At 45.3% G+C, this 20,518-nt stretch overlaps 1 protein-coding gene across 1 annotated transcript in view; it reads left to right on the top strand.

Moving 5' to 3' along the window:
• Nucleotides 1-20,518, top strand: part of Actn2 (actinin alpha 2) — a 69,217-nt gene that overhangs the window by 29,244 nt on the left and 19,455 nt on the right. Inside the window, exons 3-11 of the mRNA XM_031358510.1 lie at nt 241-360; nt 998-1,084; nt 3,723-3,810; nt 5,705-5,783; nt 9,203-9,284; nt 13,967-14,052; nt 16,348-16,440; nt 18,824-19,054; nt 19,798-19,945. Coding sequence (XP_031214370.1) covers nt 241-360; nt 998-1,084; nt 3,723-3,810; nt 5,705-5,783; nt 9,203-9,284; nt 13,967-14,052; nt 16,348-16,440; nt 18,824-19,054; nt 19,798-19,945 — 1,014 coding nt within the window. The remainder of the gene's footprint in view (nt 1-240; nt 361-997; nt 1,085-3,722; nt 3,811-5,704; nt 5,784-9,202; nt 9,285-13,966; nt 14,053-16,347; nt 16,441-18,823; nt 19,055-19,797; nt 19,946-20,518) is intronic.

Here is a 20,518-nt window from a genome sequence, read left to right as displayed (position 1 = left end):
GTGTGAAAGCTGGCTCCTAGCCAGATCCAACACTGGTACGTCTGCAAAGGGTGTGTGTGGTGACCTTACCTGTTCTCTTGGGTTGAGTTGGCCTTGAATGTGTTCCCTTCCTGGAAACCGGAAACACATCAGAAGCAATAGAGAGATTGCCTCCTCTTAAGGAAAGCCTAGGCTCTAGTATTCAACACCTCGATTCAGAACCAAGACAGTGTTCTGCATGATTCTCCTTTCTTCCTTCAGGGGAAAGGCTGCCCAAACCTGACCGGGGCAAAATGCGGTTCCACAAGATTGCGAATGTCAACAAGGCTTTGGATTACATAGCCAGCAAGGGAGTGAAACTGGTATCTATTGGGGCTGAAGGTAGGTGAGAGGCGGCCTCTTCTTCTCCCTCCCACCATGCTCTATGCCTACCTGCATCATGCCCCCTCCTAGGCATTATTTGCAGACATGTATCAGGAATGGGCACCAGGTTCTAGACTTACCGGTTAAAAAAATAACATCAACTGTCACACCTTGTCTCCCTCAGATGAGTTACTAGAGATTCATGTCTGAATGACTGTAGGTTAGGAACTGATCGTTAGGACCCAGTGCGGTGCTGAGACAAACCCGTCATTCCAGGACCTTTTGAGTTCAGTCTGGGCTACATAGGGAGTTCAAAGCCAGGAATATGTCACTGTGCATGCTGAGCCCCCGCCCCCGAGCCCCCACTGCTGTTTAGGGAAGACTGCAAGAAGGGCCAGGGCAGAGAATAGAATGCCTTCCCTTTGATGGAGTCTCCAAACTCTGAAGTGATCTGCATTAACAAAGCATATGTGAGACCGGTGCTTATCACTAACTCAGAATTCACAGAAACCGGAGCCATTTGCTTATAAATGCTGCACAACCAGATGCTCAGCAATGCCTGTTTAAACAGACAGGTCTTCTCCTGTGTATCCTTGCTAGTGAGTTGTGTACTGATTGTGTCATCTGTCCATTAGCTTGTTTTTCTTGCCCACAGAAATAGTCGATGGCAATGTGAAAATGACTCTGGGTATGATCTGGACCATTATCCTCCGCTTCGCCATTCAGGACATCTCAGTGGAAGGTAAAATGTATGGATGGTGATCCAGTTGCCTAATTTGGGGCCTGAGCTTATAAATTAAATTTTGAATAGGATATTGTGACATTGAACAGTCACTTGCATGATCAAATGAGAGGCATCTAAACTGAGTCTTCAAAAATTTTATATTTATATGGGAAAAGATCGTGGCAGCGCTGTTCTATTCTTGCAGTGGAATCACTTTGCAAGAGATGAACACATGTCCGGAGCAGACGGTGTTTTTAACACAAGTTTCTTTACTGCATATTGTACTAGGAAGTTCACAAATGCGCTAATGCAATAGGCAGAGGGTTTTCTTTCTTCTTTGTATTCTCTCTTTCCCTCCCTCCCTCCCCCTTCCCTCCCTCCCTGTCCCTTCCTTCCCTCCCTCCCTGCCCCTTCCCTCCCTCCCTGCCCCTTCCCTCCCTCCCTTCCCCTTTCCCTTCTTTTCTTCCCTATTTCTTTTTCCCTCTCTTTCTCCCTTCACTGGGGATTAAAACAGGGCCTTGTACATGCTAAACACATGTTTCACTACAGAGTCATACCCCCTACCCTTTAGGGCAAAGTTCGTTAGGCTTATGGCTACAACACTTTAGTAATATTAATAACAAAAGTTAGGCATGGTGGTTTAGGATCCCAAATTTGAGCCATCCAGGCCTGTATAGTCCCTGTTTCCTCCCTAAAACATTCTTTATATTCCTCCCAAAAAAGGAAGAAGAAAAAGACAAGATTTCCTAGCTCAGCTACAGTGTGAATCAGTCTTCAAAATAGTGTCTACTCTACACAGTGGGTTTAACTGTTTAGCTATTTAAATTTAGTGGATAAAAACTGACACAATTATGACAAATTACTGTTTTTCAATAAATTGGGGACCTTCGGGAAGCATCCTGTTACTTTCATTAGCATGAAGAAATGCATGGCAGTAGAGCCACCTCGTGCAGGGCTTTTCAGATGCAGACTGTGTGATCTTCAAACTGGCTGTCATTTCTGAGCCTGAATTGAGGTTTAAATGTCATTATACCTTGGTTTGATGTTTTAGATGACATAAATGGGTTTGGTGTTCTAAAAAGGGAATCACTTAAGTGAGTTAGAAAGTTCTCTAAGGGCACATGCTGAGGGCTTCTTGTCAGCTAGTACAGTGAACAGGGAGGTGGCTTGTTAAAAAGACTTATTTTAGTTTGAACTATGTAGATGCATGTGCATGTGAGTACAGGTGTTCTTGGGGGCCAGAAGAGGAAGTCAGATTCCCTGGTGCTGGAGTTATAGGTAGTTATGAGCTGCCCAACGTGGGTGCTGGGAACTGAAACAGATCCTCTTCCAGAGCAGTGTGAGCACTTGGCTACAGTGCGAGCCTCTCTCTGCTCTCCAGCTGCAGTGGGTGGGTTTTAATGATGGCTGGCTGATGAGTCACTAAAAGCACCAGAAAGAGCAACCTCTGAGCCCCTCCACCCCGGGAAGATGATAGGGAACACCTCACTTCCCCATACTTAGATCTTACCACTCAGGCTAGGTTAGTTAACGGAAACTGACTGATTGGCAGCCCAGCTTGCCCTTCGATCCATTCCGCATGCTGTGATTTGAGAGATAAATAGGCACTTCTGATTCTCGGGATGTCAAGTTTGACATTTGTCAGCAGCACTAAGTTTGGAGTTATTTACAGGAGGCGCTGCTGAGATGGCTTGCAGTCCTAGCCTGACAACCTGATTTGGATTTCTGGGACCCACAAGGTGGAAAAAGAGTACTGACTCCTGAGCACACACTCACATGTGTGTACTCACACTCACACACAACTTTTAAAAAAGTTTTTAAAAAGTAAATATTTAAGAAAAAGACTTAATCTCAGTGATCAGTTGTTAGGCTAAAAGGTACAGTAATGCATTTTATTCAAAGAGGAAAAAAAGGGCTGAAGAGATGGCTCAGCGGGTAAGAGCACTGACTGCTCTTCCAAAGGTCCTGAGTTCAAATCCCCGCAACCACATGGTGGCTCACAACCATCCATAAAGAGATCTGACGCCCTCTTCTGGAGTGTCTGAAGACAGTGATAGTGTACCAACATACATGAAATAAATAAATAAGCGTTTAAAAAAAAAAGAGGAAAAAAAGAAGGGGCTGAGGCAGGGAAGGAGGGCTGTAAGAGCCACGCGGCGGCACTGGTACATACTGGTAAACATGAATGCTTTGTTTAGAGTTAGGGTCGGCCTAGAGGTCCTCTTGCCCTCCTGCTGAGTAGGGGATTGTAAGAAATCCACCAGATCTCCCTTCAGTCAGCACCACAGGGGTGAACCAAGCCTTAGGTTTTGTTCCAGCTTGCTGTTTTTGTTTTTTTATATTTTTGTTGTTATTTGGTTTTCTATTGGTAGATTTTGAACTTAGGGCCATAGGAACACTACCTAGGTAGGCATTCTACTCCCGAGCTATACCCCATACCCCTGGTTATAATTTTGTAATTAGTGAAAAGGGAATTTAAAATTTAATTTTTTCAGGTGTAGCTATGAGAAAGGCATTGTCTGTGTTTCCCCTAAGTGACTTTTCGTATATCCAAAATAAAATAGCCTTTTTTTAGCACACCCCACCACACACCCACACTCTGCCTCCCCCCACCCTACTCCCCACACACGCATACCTTTTCTTGCTGTCGTTATAGAAACATCTGCCAAAGAAGGCCTGCTGCTATGGTGTCAGAGGAAGACAGCTCCATACAGAAATGTGAATATACAGAACTTCCACACCAGGTAAGCAGTAGGGCCCTTAGGCCCTGCCTGTCCCCCAGAGCTCATGAAGGCCAGGAGAACCATGAGGCTCATATTAGTATCTCTCCTGTCGAGCACCTGGTTTCCCAGGAGAAGTGAAGCTATATTTTCCCAGTGATCAGGGTCTCCCACAGGAGACAACCTGTTAGGGTTTGCAACCATGCGGTCCTGTTTGTAAGTGGAGGTTGTGTTGTACCAGAGCCCTTCCCAGCTGGTGGTTTCTTTGCTCTCACACGGTGGGACCCCAGCAGACTACAACTACTCTGGGCACTCCAACACCCTGGCCCCTTCCTTCTTAGGCCAGCAGCTTTAATTGAAATCAAATAGGAAAGCCACACTTTAAAAATGCCTGAGACGGGACAAACGAAGCCCAGGCTTGTCATGAGAGCAAAGAGTGGCTCTGGCTGCAGCTTAGCTCCTAGGGGCTTGCTAGCACTGTCCTGTGTGAGCAGAGGCTTGGTCACGTTCCGTCCTTTGGATGGTGAGTTCCTGCCGGTCTGTAGGTAGTGAGAAGGACAAAGTCACAGCAGAGCCACACATCAGAGGTACTTCTGGCTAGACCATTAGTAGGTTAATGGCTGCCAGAGAGGGAGAATTAATTTTCTTTGAGGGTGTGACCCTCGATTTGTCAACCATGCTCCTGTGGATGGCCTTACATCCATGGATAGGATACACCCGTAAATATATGGATAACACAAATGGGACTTGACTATTCAAAGAGAAAAAGAGAGAGAGAAAGAAGGGGGGAGAGGGAGAGAAACAGAAAGAGAAGTAGGGGAGTAGGAGGAGGAAGGGAGGGGAGATGATTGGGATTATGATTAAAATGTATTATATGGTTATATGAAATTCTCAAAGAAATATTTTTAAAAATGTATATTTAAAAATATGTTAGATTATCTCCAGGATGATAGCACCAAGCTAGGCCTTGCAAGCAGAGGAGAAATTAAGCATTCCCTGTCCCAACGAAGCCAGGGAGGGCAGAGCCAGCCAGGGTGAAAGTCAAGTGTTTGCCAGCACTGGCCTTTCCCCTCTTGGTGGACCCACGCCTTTCTGAGTGTCATTTCCGTTTCCCTCAGGGCCATCTTCCGTTTTCCACTTTTGGGGGACACCTCCCATTTCCTACTCATTGGCTCTGCTGTCGGCAGCACACTCAGAGCTGAGCATCCAAGGGCTCAGTAGTAGTGTTGACTGTGTCCTAGCTGATATCCAAGTCTGCCCCCGTGACCCTGGCCTTCTAAACAATAAAAGTAAACTCAGAATAGTACCTCCAACCTACAGTCCCAGCATTTAGGAGTCTGAGGCTGGAGGGTTGAGAGGCCAGCCTGAGCCATGCTGAAGGACCCTGTTCCAAAATAATAAATACATATATACATACATACGTACATGCACACACCCCCTCCTCCAGTAGCTGGGAACTTGTGGTGGCTATAAGTACTCCAAGAACTCTCAGAGGAAGCATCTCCCGGATACACCTGGGGTCAGTATCCTTAGGGGAAAGGGTTACTGGGCAGTATCAGGTAAGGACCAGAATGGAGATGGGGTAAAGAGTGAGTAGGAAACCCCAGGATTAGAAGGGTAGGGACAATGGTAGACCTGTCCTCTTTCCCATTGTTGTATATACTATCACACAGTGAACAAGGTTAGGGTCCCTGGCAATGGGGAGTTACCTGCTCAAGATGGAAAGGAAAGGGACAGGGGATGGAAGTGTGTATGGGAAGGTGCAAGGCTGGACCATCCAATGGTCATTGGTGTTACTCACTGGGGAAGGGCAAGGTCCCTTTGGTGCAAGACATCAGATGGGAACAGATGGTATCTCACCTAGGGGGAACCTGGGGTCTCTCCATTAACCCACATTCTTCTCCTCTGTGTTGTGAAGCTGGAAAGATGGCCTTGGACTCTGTGCCCTCATCCACAGACACCGGCCCGACCTCATTGACTACTCAAAGCTTAACAAGGTCATTTGTTTGGGGGTGGCTTTCAGTGTGCTCCACCCACCACGCTCAGCATGTCACCCTGAGAATGAGCCCATCAGCACTGGCTGGCACGGATGTGGGCTGCCCAGGAGGCTTCACATACGTTAAAGGTTTTACATGCCTGGATTACCAAGATGGGCAGTGTCTAGAGCTTGGGGAAATAAGAAAGGTTCAGTTGCTCCCCTCCCTTTTAATGTGGCATCAGAAGATTGTATATGCTAATGAAGAGTTTATTGCTGAGCCATACACTACGCCTTAAAATTCCCTTCACTTTTCTGGAAGATTCTCATCTGTTGAGAACTCTTTTCTCACATAAAGGCTCATCACAACTATGTCATTGTTGGTGGCAGGAACTACTTATTTATCTTACAAAAGAAGCTTTGGAGATTTATTTTTTTCCAGTGGGGTGATTAACCCTAGAAAACAATTCAGTGTACTAGGTCTTGGGATGAAGTTGGGGTTGGGTGGAGTACTGCAACAGGATCTCTTGTTGCTGAGGCTGGCTTTGAACTTCTGATCATACTGCCTCAACATACATTTCAGTATCGAGATTTCAGGAGTGCTCCTCTCCCAGTTCCATTTTTAAAAGTAGTTTTAGGGCTGGAGAGATGGCTCAGTGGTTAAGAGCACTGACTGCTCTTCCAGAGGTCCTGAGTTCAATTCCCAGTAGCCACATGGTGGCTCACAACCACCTGTAATGGGATCTGATGCCCTCTTCTGGTGTGTCTAAAGACAGAGACAGTGTACTCACATACATAAAATAAACAAATATTTTAAGAGAGAGAGAGAGAGAGAGAGACAGACAGACAGACAGACAGACAGAGAGACAGAGACAGAGAGACAGAGAGAGGGAGAGAAGAAAAGAAAAGAAAAGAAAAGAAAAGAAAAGAAAAGAAAAGAAAAGAAAAGAAAAGAAAAGAAAAGAAAAGAAAGGTAGTTTGGGAGCCAGGCATGATGCCCAACGTTTAGGAAGGTGAGACAGGAGAGTGGTAATTTTGATTTTGAGTGCAGCCTGGACTATCCAGCAAGACTCTGTCTCATAAGAAAAACAAGAAGGTTGTTTTCAAATGTAGGTTGTAGGACAGAGAAATCAGGCCCTGCTCTAAAATTGCCATGCTTCAGAATGATGGCCCAGGAAGATTTGGGGCTGAGAGTATGGCAGACTCTGACCTGCTTGCCTTAGGTCACAGATGTCCTCCTGGGTGCTGGTTTGCTGAGCTGGCCATTCACATGTGCTGTGTCTTTATCTGGAAGTTGGCTCTGTTGCATGCTGCCCCCATGTGTGGCATGTACGGTTGTGGGGCAAGTACTCTTTGGCTTCCCTCAATCTTATCACTTATCACTTGCCCACCCCATCCCCACTCCCACCCCAGTCTGTCTTTGGAGATTCAGAACCTGCGAAGGTTGATTTGTTCCCCAAAGATGGGAAGGAGGTATCACAGTAGAAAGTAGAGCTTCTCAGGCTCATCAGTGCACATAGTTTCCTGTCCTCCGAGTTACCTTGAAATATTTAAGCCTTATGTATATTTTTCCCCATGAATATTTATTGAACTTGTAAAAGAACTTGTTCTGTAGATTGTTTCACTATCAATTTAGAGGGATCAGTTTTTATTTTGAAACTGAATAAACTTATGAAATTAGTCATCTATCGTGGGTAGAAAGTTATAATATAATGACAACTAGTATTTTATATTCTGTTAGATCAGCATCTATTATAAATAAGTGTGTGTATGCATATATTCTCAATATGTGTAAGCATGTGTATAAAATAACACATACATATTCGTTGTAACTTCACACTAAAGTTAATGCTTTAGATTTTGTTAGTTTGTTTGACACAAGGTCTGGCTGTGTAGCCTAGGCTAGCCTTAAACTCATAACAATTCTCCTGCCTCAGCTTCTTGAGTCCTGGGATTGTAGACACGAACCATCACACCTGGCTTCAGTTCTTATTATTCTAGTTTTGTAGATCTAGAAAGTGGGAGAGCCATGGCATGCCCAGGGTCACGTGACTTCCTGCCTGTACTAGGAAGTACTGAATTGCTACATTTCATCTCTTTAAATGTCGATCTAAACCAATAGTTGTCACAAAGTCTCAGAATTACCACCCCATTTTAGGCACTAGAATCTTTCTTACATATTTTTTGGAAAAGTAAATTCACCCAACTAGTAATCTTCCTAAGCGCAGCTCTTAATCAGGCAAGTAATATTTGATTAATGAGATTAAGCAAATGGCTCTATGCCTTATTAAAGCCATATTTAGTTAAAAGACCGATTTTTTTTGGGGGGGTGCTGGTATAATCATATGTTCTATGAGGCAAAGGAGATGACCCTGGGGCACATCTGGAATGTTTTTCTTTTTAATTCCAAGTCTTTCAGTTAACCTCCTGTAGTAAGGAGACTGTACATACTGCAGAGCAGTACAGTTTCTAAAATGCTCAAGTGGGCCAGATGAGATGGATCAGCAGGTACAGGTGCTTGTGGCCAAGACTGCCAATCCCTAGACCCGTGGTGGGAGGACATTGCTCTAAAAGTTGAAGTTGAAACTAGCAATGTTCTTCATTTCAATTTTTGTCTCTTACCTCCATCTGTTTCAGATTCATCATAGTTCACCACTTTACTAGATTAGAACAGTTTATGTTGCCTTTAGGTTTTCAGTATTTCAATTACTCATGTCTAGCTAACCTTGTTATGTGTTTAGCCAATTTCACAGGGTGGAAAACATAATTTTAATACTGTCATTTTCTCACCTTTAACCTAATAAGTGCATCATTTCTGTTCTTTATAGCCACCTTGTAACCTCTCTAGAAAGCTAAGCATTTCACCCACTATCACCTGCCTCTCATCCCCAGCCTGCTCATATTCTGAACCAACATATTAAGCTGGGTGTGGTAGTATACACCTGCAATCCTGGCACTTGGGAAGTAGAAACAGGAGGATCTGTTCAAGGTAGGGCTTTTGAGATGTGTCAAACAAATAAACAAACAAACAAGCACTCCAATATAATCGGAGTAAACATCTCCAGGATCATCTTTCACATCTGGAAAATGGTTTTCATGATTTAGAATGGTTGAGGTTCTTTCTTCCACAGAGTGAAAACTAAGCCTTAATATGTATCAGGGTGTCTTCCTTACCAATGACAAAATGTCCATCTACTCACCTCCTAATCCAGCATTTGCCCTCTTAAACCTTTTGCTCACATCATGTGAGGTGCGGCTGCATGGGTCCTGGGTCCTGTGTTTCTGTGAAGTCTGTCTGAAGTTTCTCTCCATGTCTCATAAGAAGGAACGTTGTCTAGTTCTAATCCTGTGTGAGTGGGAACGTGTCCTTCCAGAAGCCAGGTGTACGTCTTCTTTTTGCTTTGGTATTCTGAAACACTGGCTGTGTTGTTTTTCATACAGGATGACCCCATAGGAAACATTAACCTGGCCATGGAAATAGCAGAGAAGCACTTGGATATCCCTAAGATGTTGGATGCTGAAGGTGAGGTGAAAAGCATGCCTACCGAGTTACGGAAAAAAAACCTGTGGACTATGGTGGTGGATGGGACCGCTGTAAACCTATAGGCATGTTACACCTGAAGTACTTAGGATTCTGACAAGGCTCTGCCCCTCAACACATGAGTATATGAGTTTTGTGTCTATCTTGTTCATAATGATCTTGCTAAAGGTTGGGACAATAGACCTGTAGAAAGAGGATTTGATAAAAACCTTAGCCTTAGATAAGAAACAGAGTGCTTCGTTCGGTACGTAGACTGAGACCTAGACAGCAGTGTGTGATTGTGAGTGTGTGATTGTGTGCACGTTTGTGTGTGTGTACATACATATACACACATATGTATGAATACGTGTACACATATGTATGAATATGTGTACGGGAGTGTGTGTAAATATGTACATACATATATATTTATCCATGTCACAGAGATAGTACCATGGCATCAGAGATTGAATCCGGGGCTTGCACCTCTGTTCAAGCACTCTCTCATAGAACTCTATCTCCAGCTCTCTTTTACTTTCTATTTTTGAGTCAGGGGCTCAAGTCTCATTTGGTTAATCAGGCTGTCCTTGAACTCACTCCATAGTCTAGCCAGGTTTTGAACTTTTGACCTTACTCTCTCAGCCTCTCCAGTAATGGAGACTGCGTGTCTGTATCACCAGGCTTTGTTGGTTTACTGTTTTCTAAAACAGACTTCCTGTGTTTTTTTGTTTTGTTTTGTTTTTGGTAGCATCAGATTTTTTTTTTCTTTTCTATGTAGAAGTAAACTTAGCAAATAAATCTCTTTGTGAAATTGCCACTTAAGAGGAAAGAAGTCTTTCCAGCTAAAAGCTGGAGGAGTAAATCTAAAACACAGAACCCTGGGCCATCGGTGTACTAACCAAACGTTCACAAGTTTGTTTATAACTTATCTAAATGAAACCTAATGTCGGCAGACCTGAGAGGACATTTATATAGTTTGCTTATTGCCAGTTCTCCTTCTGGGGATTTGTTTCAAATACTTTTGTGCCCCTTTGGAGGTGAGTTCAGGTGGTTGTAGGTACCTGTGGCCCATTGTTTAAAATACAGGTGTTCGGAGAGCTCATTTATCTGTGAGCAGTTACCCTCAGCGGATATTTACTGAACACTTAACTGTGAGCTAGATCCTCCCTGTTGGGAACTGTGGGGATCCTGAGTTGTGTTTGTCTTTTATTTTGTTGCTGTTGGTATCATTATTCTCTAATGGGAATTCTAATTAGCCATCAGTCAATTCTTTGGGGGCTAAACAACCAGAGACCTTCCTCCTCACAGCTCTAAGGATGACCTCTGTGTTGGTCTAGCCAAAGGCTGCTTGGAAGAAGATCCTCCCCTGTTTTTTAGGGCATTCCTCACCCTGTGGTAGCATTGATCCAGTTCAGCCTCTCTCTTCACAGGGCCTTGTGTCCTGCTGGTCTAAGAGATCTGCTTAGTTCAGGGTGATCTCACCTTCATTTGTTCCCTTCTGGGAAGATCCTTATGCATAAGATCCAGTCGCAGTCATTTAGGAAATGAGTGCATCAGCTACTCAGCCCTCAGCAGCGATTTTTCACTTAGCAGTACTGACCATTTACTAGTAATCCAAACTCCATGTAGTGCTATCACTCAGACAGCAATGGAAACCGTCTGCTTTCTCCCAAGCTCTCTAGAGGGAGAAAGCCAGAAAGGAGCATAGAGATGCCCACTTTCCAGCTGTCCTCTCCAAACTAAGTATGGATTCATGGAGTATCTCCGTGGACCTTTCCATGTGGTAATGAACTGCTCAGAACTCTTGAATTAATATCCAGCATGGATCAATAGGTTCATATCTCTGTTCGTTAATGCCTGGCCCAAGTGAAAAACAAGGGTCACTTTCAAATGTATTCATGGCTGTCTGCAGGATCCCCGCCCTGGCTGCCCTGGCCATTCTCACATGCTCCTCTGTTCTTAGGTTTCCCCTTCGTCTCTGGGTCCTGGGCTGGGTACGCAGTTACCCTTCACCTTGTCCTTCTGGCTGATGGCATGCTTTAGCACTGCCATTTTTTCCTCTCTTACCTCCTCTCCCTTCTCCTTCCCCTCCTGTCCTGTTCTCCCCTTCCCCTCCCTGGCTCCCCCTCACTCTTCCTTCCAGTTCTCTGATCCAGGTCTTTTCTATACTTTCCATACTGACCTTGAATCCCCTATATAATCCAGGTTGGCCCAAAACCACGGGCAACCCCTGCCTCAACCTCCCAAGCGCGGGAGTTATGGGCATGCGGCACTCTGCCTGACTATTCCCTTTCGCTGTCTTCCCTTTTAAAGATTCAGGATGTTTATACACATATAAGCATTATATACATATGCATATAAACATATTAGCCATGGTTGTAGATGAGTCTTGTGCAGGCATCTCATAACTGTTGAGGTTGTGATGGTCTTGGGTGCAGCGCATGCTGGGACAGAGCCACTGCATTACCGTAGATGTTTTTGTGTCTGCTCTTGGCCTCGCTGTCACGGCAGCTTTCCCGTAGAGTTCCCTCTGCTCATTTGCTGTCCTGACAGACTCACACAGCCTGCTGTCAGCTTAGTGATGACTCTTGGTAAGTCCTTGTGTCCCACCTGCTGTTGTCCCCCTCCTACTGTGATATTTGTGTTGGTGTCTGAATTCAGGTGTGGGCTATCCTGAGGCTAACTGACCTCCTTAGACAGGGGCTTTCCTCACAATGGAAACTGGAAACATTCTTCTCTATCTGTCTACCATACTTTCAACAGGTGGTGGAAACTGTATCTACCTTGAACCTGTTTGGAGGTGAGCTCTGAGATTAGGTCTGTGGGCTTCTTGTAGACTTGTAGAAGGATCTTGTTGACCTCAACTCTCCAGGTGATAGAAAACCTGTGAATGTGCTAGGAGTCTAGAAGCCTCATGTGCTATCTTGTAATTTAGGCTTCTCCTCACCAGCCACACCTACTTTCTGCAATCTCCTTTCCTTTCCTTTCCTTTCCTTTTTCCTTTCCTTTCCTTTCCTTTCCTTTCCTTTCCTTTCCTTTCCTTTCCTTTCCTTTCCTTTCCTTTCCTCTCCTCTCCTCTCCTCTCCTCTCCTCTCCTCTCCTCCCCTCCCCTCCCCTCCCCTCCCCTCCCCTCCCCTTCCCTTCCCTCCCCTCCTCTTCCTTTCCCTTCCTTCCCTTCCCTTCCCTTCCCTTCCCTCTTTCCTTTCCTTTCCTTTTTCTCACAAGCACTCGGGACAGAGACTTTGCAAGTATGACTTCTTTGATTTGAGCCAGACCCAGACAGCAGCTGTGTGGCGGGGCTGGCTCCCTTCAAGACCTCTCAGAGGAAGCAGTTATCAGAAGCCGGCTCACTGTTGGAGCATCCAAGCCCTTAACTCTCATTTCTCCACACAGATTTAGTAGACATGGGCAGACCCTCCCAGATGAAAGAGCTGCAGTAACTCACATGTCTTGTTACTGCCTTGCTTTTTCTGGTGCACAGAGGGGAGGATGTGGAACAGAAGTTTCCACTCACCCTTCACCTTCTGGGTCTCGGTTTATTTTCTATTATTCACGCCTCCTTTCCTGCCCTGCCTCCTCAACAGGGAGACTGGTTCTGAGGAGGCAGTCCTTGGTTGTTGTTGTTTTCTTTTTTTGTGTGTGTGTGTCTAGTTCTCTTGAAACTTTCTGCTTGAATGGTGTTCCTGTTGTTTTTTAAAGGTTCAGTGGGCATACAGGATTCCACATTCACTGACATGAATGACAGAGTGTCATTTTAGCCCCCTCGTTCACTGACCCAATCAAATTCATGGACAGGTTAAAAAAAAAAAGCACTTCCCAAACCCGATATCATAGGGGGAAAGCATGTGTGGTCACCGGGGTCTTTTTCTGATTGGCCTTGCAGCAGCTAATATATTAGTAGCAACAAGCACAGTCATACACAGCCCCTTTCTTTGATGTTTTGTTGCTTTGGGTGGGAAGGTAAGTATATTTCCTAAGTGTGAAGGACAACCCTTACCCCACACAGTGAGTTTTACCACTCTCCCTGGGTGGTTTCCAGAGCAGAGAGGTTCCGTGCAGGTGAGGGCGGACTGGGAGGCAGGAGAACAACTCTCCGCTGTGTCTCTATCGTCTTTCCAAAAAACCTATCTTTCTCAGAGACAAAGTTGTGAGAGTCACAGACTAACAAAAATGGAGCAATGATCTGGATACATGCTATAGGAATCTCCATGTTAACATGAGATAGATATTTTTAAAAGTCCATTGAAGGAGGCGGGGCACAAGCCCTCAGTTGGACCATTCAAATATCCTATTCCTGGGACTGGCAAGATGGCCGAGCTTACCAACAAGCCTGATGACCTGAGTTTGATCCCTTGGCTCCACCTGGTGGAAGGAGAGAACTGACTCTCAGGAATTATCCTTCAACCTCCATACGCATTCCATAGAATATGTGTGTGACACATATATGTGCATGCACAAACACATACACATTCACATACTGAATAAATGGGTAAAATCATAATCCTAAAATAACCATTCTGGGATCATGTGAGTGCTCTCCAGCTGCCCTGAGATTCAGAGTCATGGGCCCATGAAATGTGAAGCAAAGTGGTCAGTATAAGCTGATTAGTTCCTCCCTCCGTTCACCGTGGTTTCTCCTCTTCGCCTGTGTGTGTCCGTGTCCCGTGTTATTTTTCCCCCCTCAGACATTGTCAACACTCCCAAACCCGATGAAAGAGCCATCATGACTTACGTTTCCTGCTTCTACCATGCTTTCGCGGGAGCGGAGCAGGTACTCCTCCCTTTGTGCACGCAGCGGACCACGCTGCTCTTCTGTGTGCGCGTGTGTATCTCTGGGCGTGTGTCTGTGTGCTTCACATCTGACCTTGGAATATCAGTGTTTCATAACAATCTAACACAGCAAATTCCAAACTGCTAGTCATTTAAAAAAAAAAAAAAAAAAACAACCAATCCCCCCCAGTAAAAAAAATCAACTTTAGACAATAACCTGTTTTTCTTTATTTTTCCCCTCTCAAGATATTTCTTCCATTTTATTAGAAAACTGTTAGAAACGTTTGTACATTCTGGGGGACAGAGTGCCTTGAAGGATGTGCTGCATGCATTGAATGGTGAAGGGTAGGCCACTAGGAGACACGAATGCCTCCGCCATCTTTGTTGTTCTTGGTTGCCTGGAAACAACCTTTATTCAGTGGTTTGCTCCCTTATAACAGACTAACTGTATTTTTAGTCAATGAAACAAAGGGGTTACGACCTCAGAAGCACTCACCTGCCTCAGAACAGTCTGAGGGAAATTAGGAGAGAACAGTCATTCACCTCCTGCAGATTCATCTCTCTCTGCTGCTCACCCCTGTATGTGGGGAACCCTTATGGACTGACAGACAAAATGTGCCCTGTTTTTTGCCATCTTTGTAAAGGCTACCACTGAGAGATGATGGTAATCGTGATCATTGTGGTCAGGAAAATTTTGGCTTTAGAGGCCAGACTTTGGGGAAAGTGTCCAATGGCTTCTCTGGGCCACATTTTGGATTGTCCTGGGCTGCACAGGGGTGTCCAATCTGTAGCCAGAGGTTGCAAAAGTATTTGTGTATTTACTTAGCCTGACATTGCAACATGATATTGTCACCTACAAAGTTCACATTCAAGGACTGTGTAATCAAATCAGACTCTCTCTCTCTCTCTCTCTCTCTCTCTCATACACACACACACACACACACACACACACACACACACACACACACACACATTTAAGGAGGATTGATGGGATGGCTTAGCCAATAAGGGACTTGCTGCCAAGACTGACAACCTGAGTCCAATTCCCAGGATTCACATGGTAGAAAAAGAGAAGACGCTACAAATTGTCCTCCGATGTCCACATATCTACCTTTGTACACATATATCTGCACTCGTGCCTAGTCTCTGTACACACACACACACACACACACACACACACACACACACACACACATGAAATAAAATGTAAAAACAACAACAAATAAAGCCAGGCATGGGGTTGCACTCCTTTAATCTCATATCTTGGGAGACAGAGGCAAGCAGATTTCTGTAAATTTGAGACCAGCCTGATCTACATATTGAGTTCCAGGCCAGCCAGGATTACATAGTGAGACTCTGTCTGAAAACAAAGAATTTGTCTGGTGGAGGTGGTGTACACCTTTAATCCCAGTATTTGGGCTGCAGAAACTGGTGAATCTCTGTGAGTTCAAGGCTAGCCTGGTCTACAGAGCATGTTCCAGCACAGCCAAGGCTACACAGAGAAACCCTATCTAAAAACAAAACAAAAACAAACTAAAAACTGATTAAAACAAACAACTCCCTCCAAAAAACCCAAATAATTCAAATAATTTACTACTTGGTGTTGGGATATAATCATTACTATCCTGGTTACATGTGGTACCTGGGTCATGAGTTGGACACCTCTGCTTTAGAACAGGCGCATACCTCTTCTTGGTCCGTTATAGGAACCACGTGACCCAAGTTCCCTTCAAGATAACCACAGAGGATTATTTATTGCTTCAGTGATCCCTCTTGTAGATTAAACAATGAAACAACTTCTTAAGGCAAGCTCGTCTCCAGTATCCCATCTAGAAAGTTCTTCCATGGATTTAAGGTCAATAACATGGATTCATTCAGGACCCAACCTCTTCAGCTTTGATTTCTGAAGGCCAGGGTCACTCTAACCCATAGCTGTAGGGTCTATTCAGGAGCATTTAGCTGGACAGTCAGGGACCTGAGATCTTGGTTTCCTCCACCCACATATTTCTGTTACTAACTTGCTCGATGTTTTATAAAGCTTGTACTTTAGACTAATGATATCTCCCCATTATTCCCTACAGTATATTCAGCCTGCCGTGTAAGTCTGTGTGAAAACTAAAAAAAAAAAAAGGTGTGAACTGATTCATCCCCTCTATCTTCCCCACCCTGACCCAGACTGTACTATCTTCAGCACGCCTTCTCCTCCATCCTGCCCTACCCCCACGTCTGGCTTTACGTGTGTCAGCACGCATACCCTTGTTGCCCAGCCATCCTGTTTACCTATTGTGTTTTGCAGGCCGAGACAGCAGCTAACAGAATATGTAAGGTTCTTGCTGTGAATCAAGAGAATGAGAGGCTGATGGAAGAATATGAGAGGCTAGCGAGTGAGGTAAAGGAAATGGGGGCAGCTCCGTCCATCCACCTGCAGCCAGGGGTGAGGCAGAGACTGCAAACGGACTGTCCATGTTTATCTTTGCACTTTTCATCTCAGAGAGAGTGAGAGCAGAAAACACATCTGGTCTCAGAGGCTGCTTATCCTGAAACAACATGCCTGGTGCCTGGTGCCAGTATGCCCCACCCCCCAACCCCACCATGTCCTTTCCAAAGACTCCAAAGCTACATGTGTTCATAGGGGTAGGAAGGGGATCTAGTCTTAGCTCTGCCCCTGCAAGGTCAGAATCCTGTAACTTGTAGCCTGTGGGCTACTGACATCATGTAGGGCGCTCTTTGTGTCAAGGGCCCTGTTCAGCACTGTGACCTCATGAGAAAAGAATTTGCAAATCCTTTTGGGAGGAGGTGTGGTGTGCATGCGTGTGTGCGCGTGCACGCACAGGCCCAGAGAGGGATCTGGGATGCCAGCTCACCTTCCAAACCCTTTGAGCCTTAGGGATGAAATTTTTGTAGCTCTTCACCCAGACTCTTGATTTGAGCAATGCATTTACAGTTCTTTTATTTATTTTTATTTTTATTTTTTGTCCTTATCATAGCATAGAGGGTACCAGGACATCGTTGTTACTAGCCCTGTGTTATTTTTGTAACACAAGCCCAGGCTGAGGGCCCTAAAGAGCTGTGTCTTTTGAGATGGAACTCAAGTACAGATCCACAGTCAAGACCAGATAACTTAAACTAAAATTTAAAAATAGTTTAAAAGGTTAAAAAAGAATAAATGCAAGACTAAGTAGTTTTTGCATCATTTTGATTCAATCAGTATTTGCTGTGTGCTGTGAAAATAAATGATCGGCATAAGTAAGAAGTAAATCATCCCAGATACGGGCTTGATGGTAATTCAACAGAGGAAACTAAATGTATACCTTCATGCTGCTGCTGTGGGGAACTTGAGTGGCTTGATTCCCTACCACTCTTTTTGTTTCTTTTATAATTGCTAGCATTGCTGTGGAAAAAAAACAACTCATTTGCTGGCATCAAGGAGTCTTAGACTTTAAGAGAGAAGTCTATTCAGCACAGAAAGATGACTAAATGTCGGGAATCTTCTTACTTGTCATAAACTTTCTCCCTCATTGCTGTGATAAAACAACCTTACAAAAGCAACGTGGGGGAGACATGGTTTATTCTAACTCCCAGTTCCAAGGGCATGTGGCCCATTATGGCAAAGCAGGCATGGCAACGGAATCCTGAGGCAAGCTGGTCACTTTGTATCCACGGTCAAGAAGCAGAGAGAGAACAGGAAGCAGGGCCAGGCTATATATAATAACTTCCCAAAACAGCACCACCTGCTGGAGCACGTGCGTACAGGAGCCTCTGAGGGACACGCACGTTCAACGCTGACTGTGGAAGCATCATCACTGAAACTTGTTCTCATGCCAGCTTCCCAAGGCATCAGTAGACATAAGAGTAAATAAAAGGGGAGCTGGAGAGATGACTGAGAGATGGCTTACAAGTTGTGAGTCTGGCTGCTTTCCCACAGGACCTGGGTTTGAGTCCCTGCACCCTCATGGCAGTTAACTGTCTGTAACTCCGGTTCCAGGAGGACCTGACACCCTCTTCCAGCCTCTGAAGGCACTTCATGAATGTGGTGCATAGATATACATTCAGGCAAAATGCCCATGTACATAAAGTAAAAATTGAAATTTCAAAACAAATTAAAAACTAGAAGAATAAATTAAGTGGCTAGGTGTCTAGCAGGTCATCTCTGAGACCTGGATACTGACTCAGGAGAAGGGCAGTTGGGGAATTCACTAGGATTTCACTCGCTGCCTGTGGAGTTGCATAAAAACTAGACGATAAACCCTACCTGGTCCAGAATCTGCCTGCCCGAGGCTTGTAGTACAATTCTCTAGTGAGTAAAATCATTAGATCCAAGGTTTGGTTTTTTCAATGAAACATTGGACATTTCGACCCAGTTCCTTGCTGAGTGCATCAACTCCATTCTTCTACTTGTTTTTTTTTTTTTTAAATTTTGTTTTCCCTCTTAGAATTTGGAGGCTCCATCCAGCATTTGTCTGCTAATGTCTGGTTGCTGCGTTTCTTGTAAATGTCACATTTTTGTCAAACACGACTCCGTGTGCTGACCTGAAGTTCGAGTTAAACCTGTGTGTGGTCTCAACGGGGTGGTCACTGTGGCCCTGGGTGGACACTGTCATTCATTGCACCATGCACAGAGCTGCAGTCCCCACTTTAAGTCAGTACAGTTGTAACCATGCTCAGTTATCTGGGAGCCTTGGGGGAGCTGGTCCCAGTTATCGGGCCCTGTTCTTCTTGAGCTGGAAACAGCTTGCTAGCATCTTCAGCCCCACTCTCGTGTTTGGAAATAGCTGTTGGAGTGGATTCGGCGCACAATCCCATGGCTGGAGAACAGGACGCCCGAGAAGACCATGCAGGCCATGCAGAAGAAGCTGGAGGACTTCCGGGATTACCGCCGCAAGCATAAACCCCCCAAGGTGCAGGAGAAGTGCCAGCTGGAGATCAACTTCAACACGCTGCAGACCAAACTACGGATCAGCAACCGGCCAGCTTTCATGCCCTCCGAGGGCAAGATGGTGTCGGTGAGTGGCCGTCGTCCCCATTGTCCCCATTCCCCTTGGTCTGCTGAGGAGGCCTTGGCTTCCTGAGTGTGGATTGTTATTGAATGTAATCATGAATGGTCCCCATAACCACTCCATTGTTGTGGGTTGAGAGACTGGGGGCTGGACCCCAGGACTTTGCACCTATCAGACAAGCTTACCACCGCTCGGCTACCTCCCCACTCTTTTTCTATTTTTTTTTTTTCTTTTGAGAAATGGTCTTACTAAGTTTCCAGGATGATCTTGAAGTCATTAAGTTGCCCAGGCTGGACTCAACTTGCATTCCTCCTGCCTCAGCCTCCTGAGCCTCTGGGATTATCAGCGTGTTTCTCCATACCTGGCTTCATTACTGATCCTCTGCTCCCTTCCATCATGCAGTTCTTGGTGCGGTGTGTCGTGTAGTGAGATGGTGCCCTGCAGGCTTTTAGCGAAGGTTCTGCAAGAGGCCACTTCTCCCCTTGCAGACTCACTCGAGATCTTGACCTTGCTGAGATTTCTTTATAATTTATAATGCTAGATCTTCCCTGTGTACTCACCTTCCTGCTGTTACCAGCTGCCCTTCCCACCTTGTCGAACTTGGTCCACATCTGGAGACGTCTTCGAGGCTGATGAGAACAGTTACAGCTAACCAGAAGAAAACCACTTCCAGACACATGCTGGAGGATTAGTGGAACCTAGAAATCCCCATGTCACACCTGTGCTCTCGAATGTCTTTCATTCTTCAGGACATTGCAGGTGCCTGGCAGAGGTTGGAGCAGGCTGAGAAGGGCTATGAGGAGTGGCTATTGAATGAGATTCGAAGACTGGAGCGCTTGGAGCACTTGGCCGAGAAGTTCAGGCAGAAGGCCTCCACGCACGAGACATGGGCTTATGGTAAGGGCATGAGAAACCAGTTCAGATTCTACCCCATCTGGGTTGTGTGCCAGTGAGATGGCTCAGTGGATAAAGATGCTTGCTGCCAAGCCTGACACCCTGAGTTTGAGCCAACTCCTGCAAATTGTCCTCTGTCCTCCATATACGCAATGTGGCATGCATATGCCCCTCAACACACACACACACACACACACACACCATATGTATATGTATATGTCTTAGTCAGGGTTTCTATTCCTGCACAAACATCATGACCAAGAAGCAAATTGGGGAGGAAAGGGTTTATTTGGCTTATATCCACATTGCTGTTATCACAAAGGAAGTCAGGACTGGAACTCAAGCAGGTCAGAAAGCAGGAGCTGATGCAGAGGCCATGGAGGGATGTTCCTTACTGGCTTGCTTCCTCTGGCTTGCTCAGCCTGCTCTCTTATAGAACCCAAGACTTCCAGCCCAGGGATGGCACCACCCACAAGGGGCTCTACCCCCTTGATCACTAATTGAGAAAATGCCCCAGAGCTGGATCTCATGGAGGCACTTCCCCAACTGAAGCTCCCTTCTCTGTGATAACTCCAG

This window comes from Mastomys coucha, unplaced genomic scaffold (genome assembly GCF_008632895.1).
Source record: "Mastomys coucha isolate ucsf_1 unplaced genomic scaffold, UCSF_Mcou_1 pScaffold7, whole genome shotgun sequence".
NCBI classification, from domain to species: Eukaryota; Metazoa; Chordata; class Mammalia; order Rodentia; family Muridae; genus Mastomys; species Mastomys coucha.
Note: the sequence above shows the minus strand (reverse complement) of the source record. Positions and strands in the feature narration are given on the sequence as shown.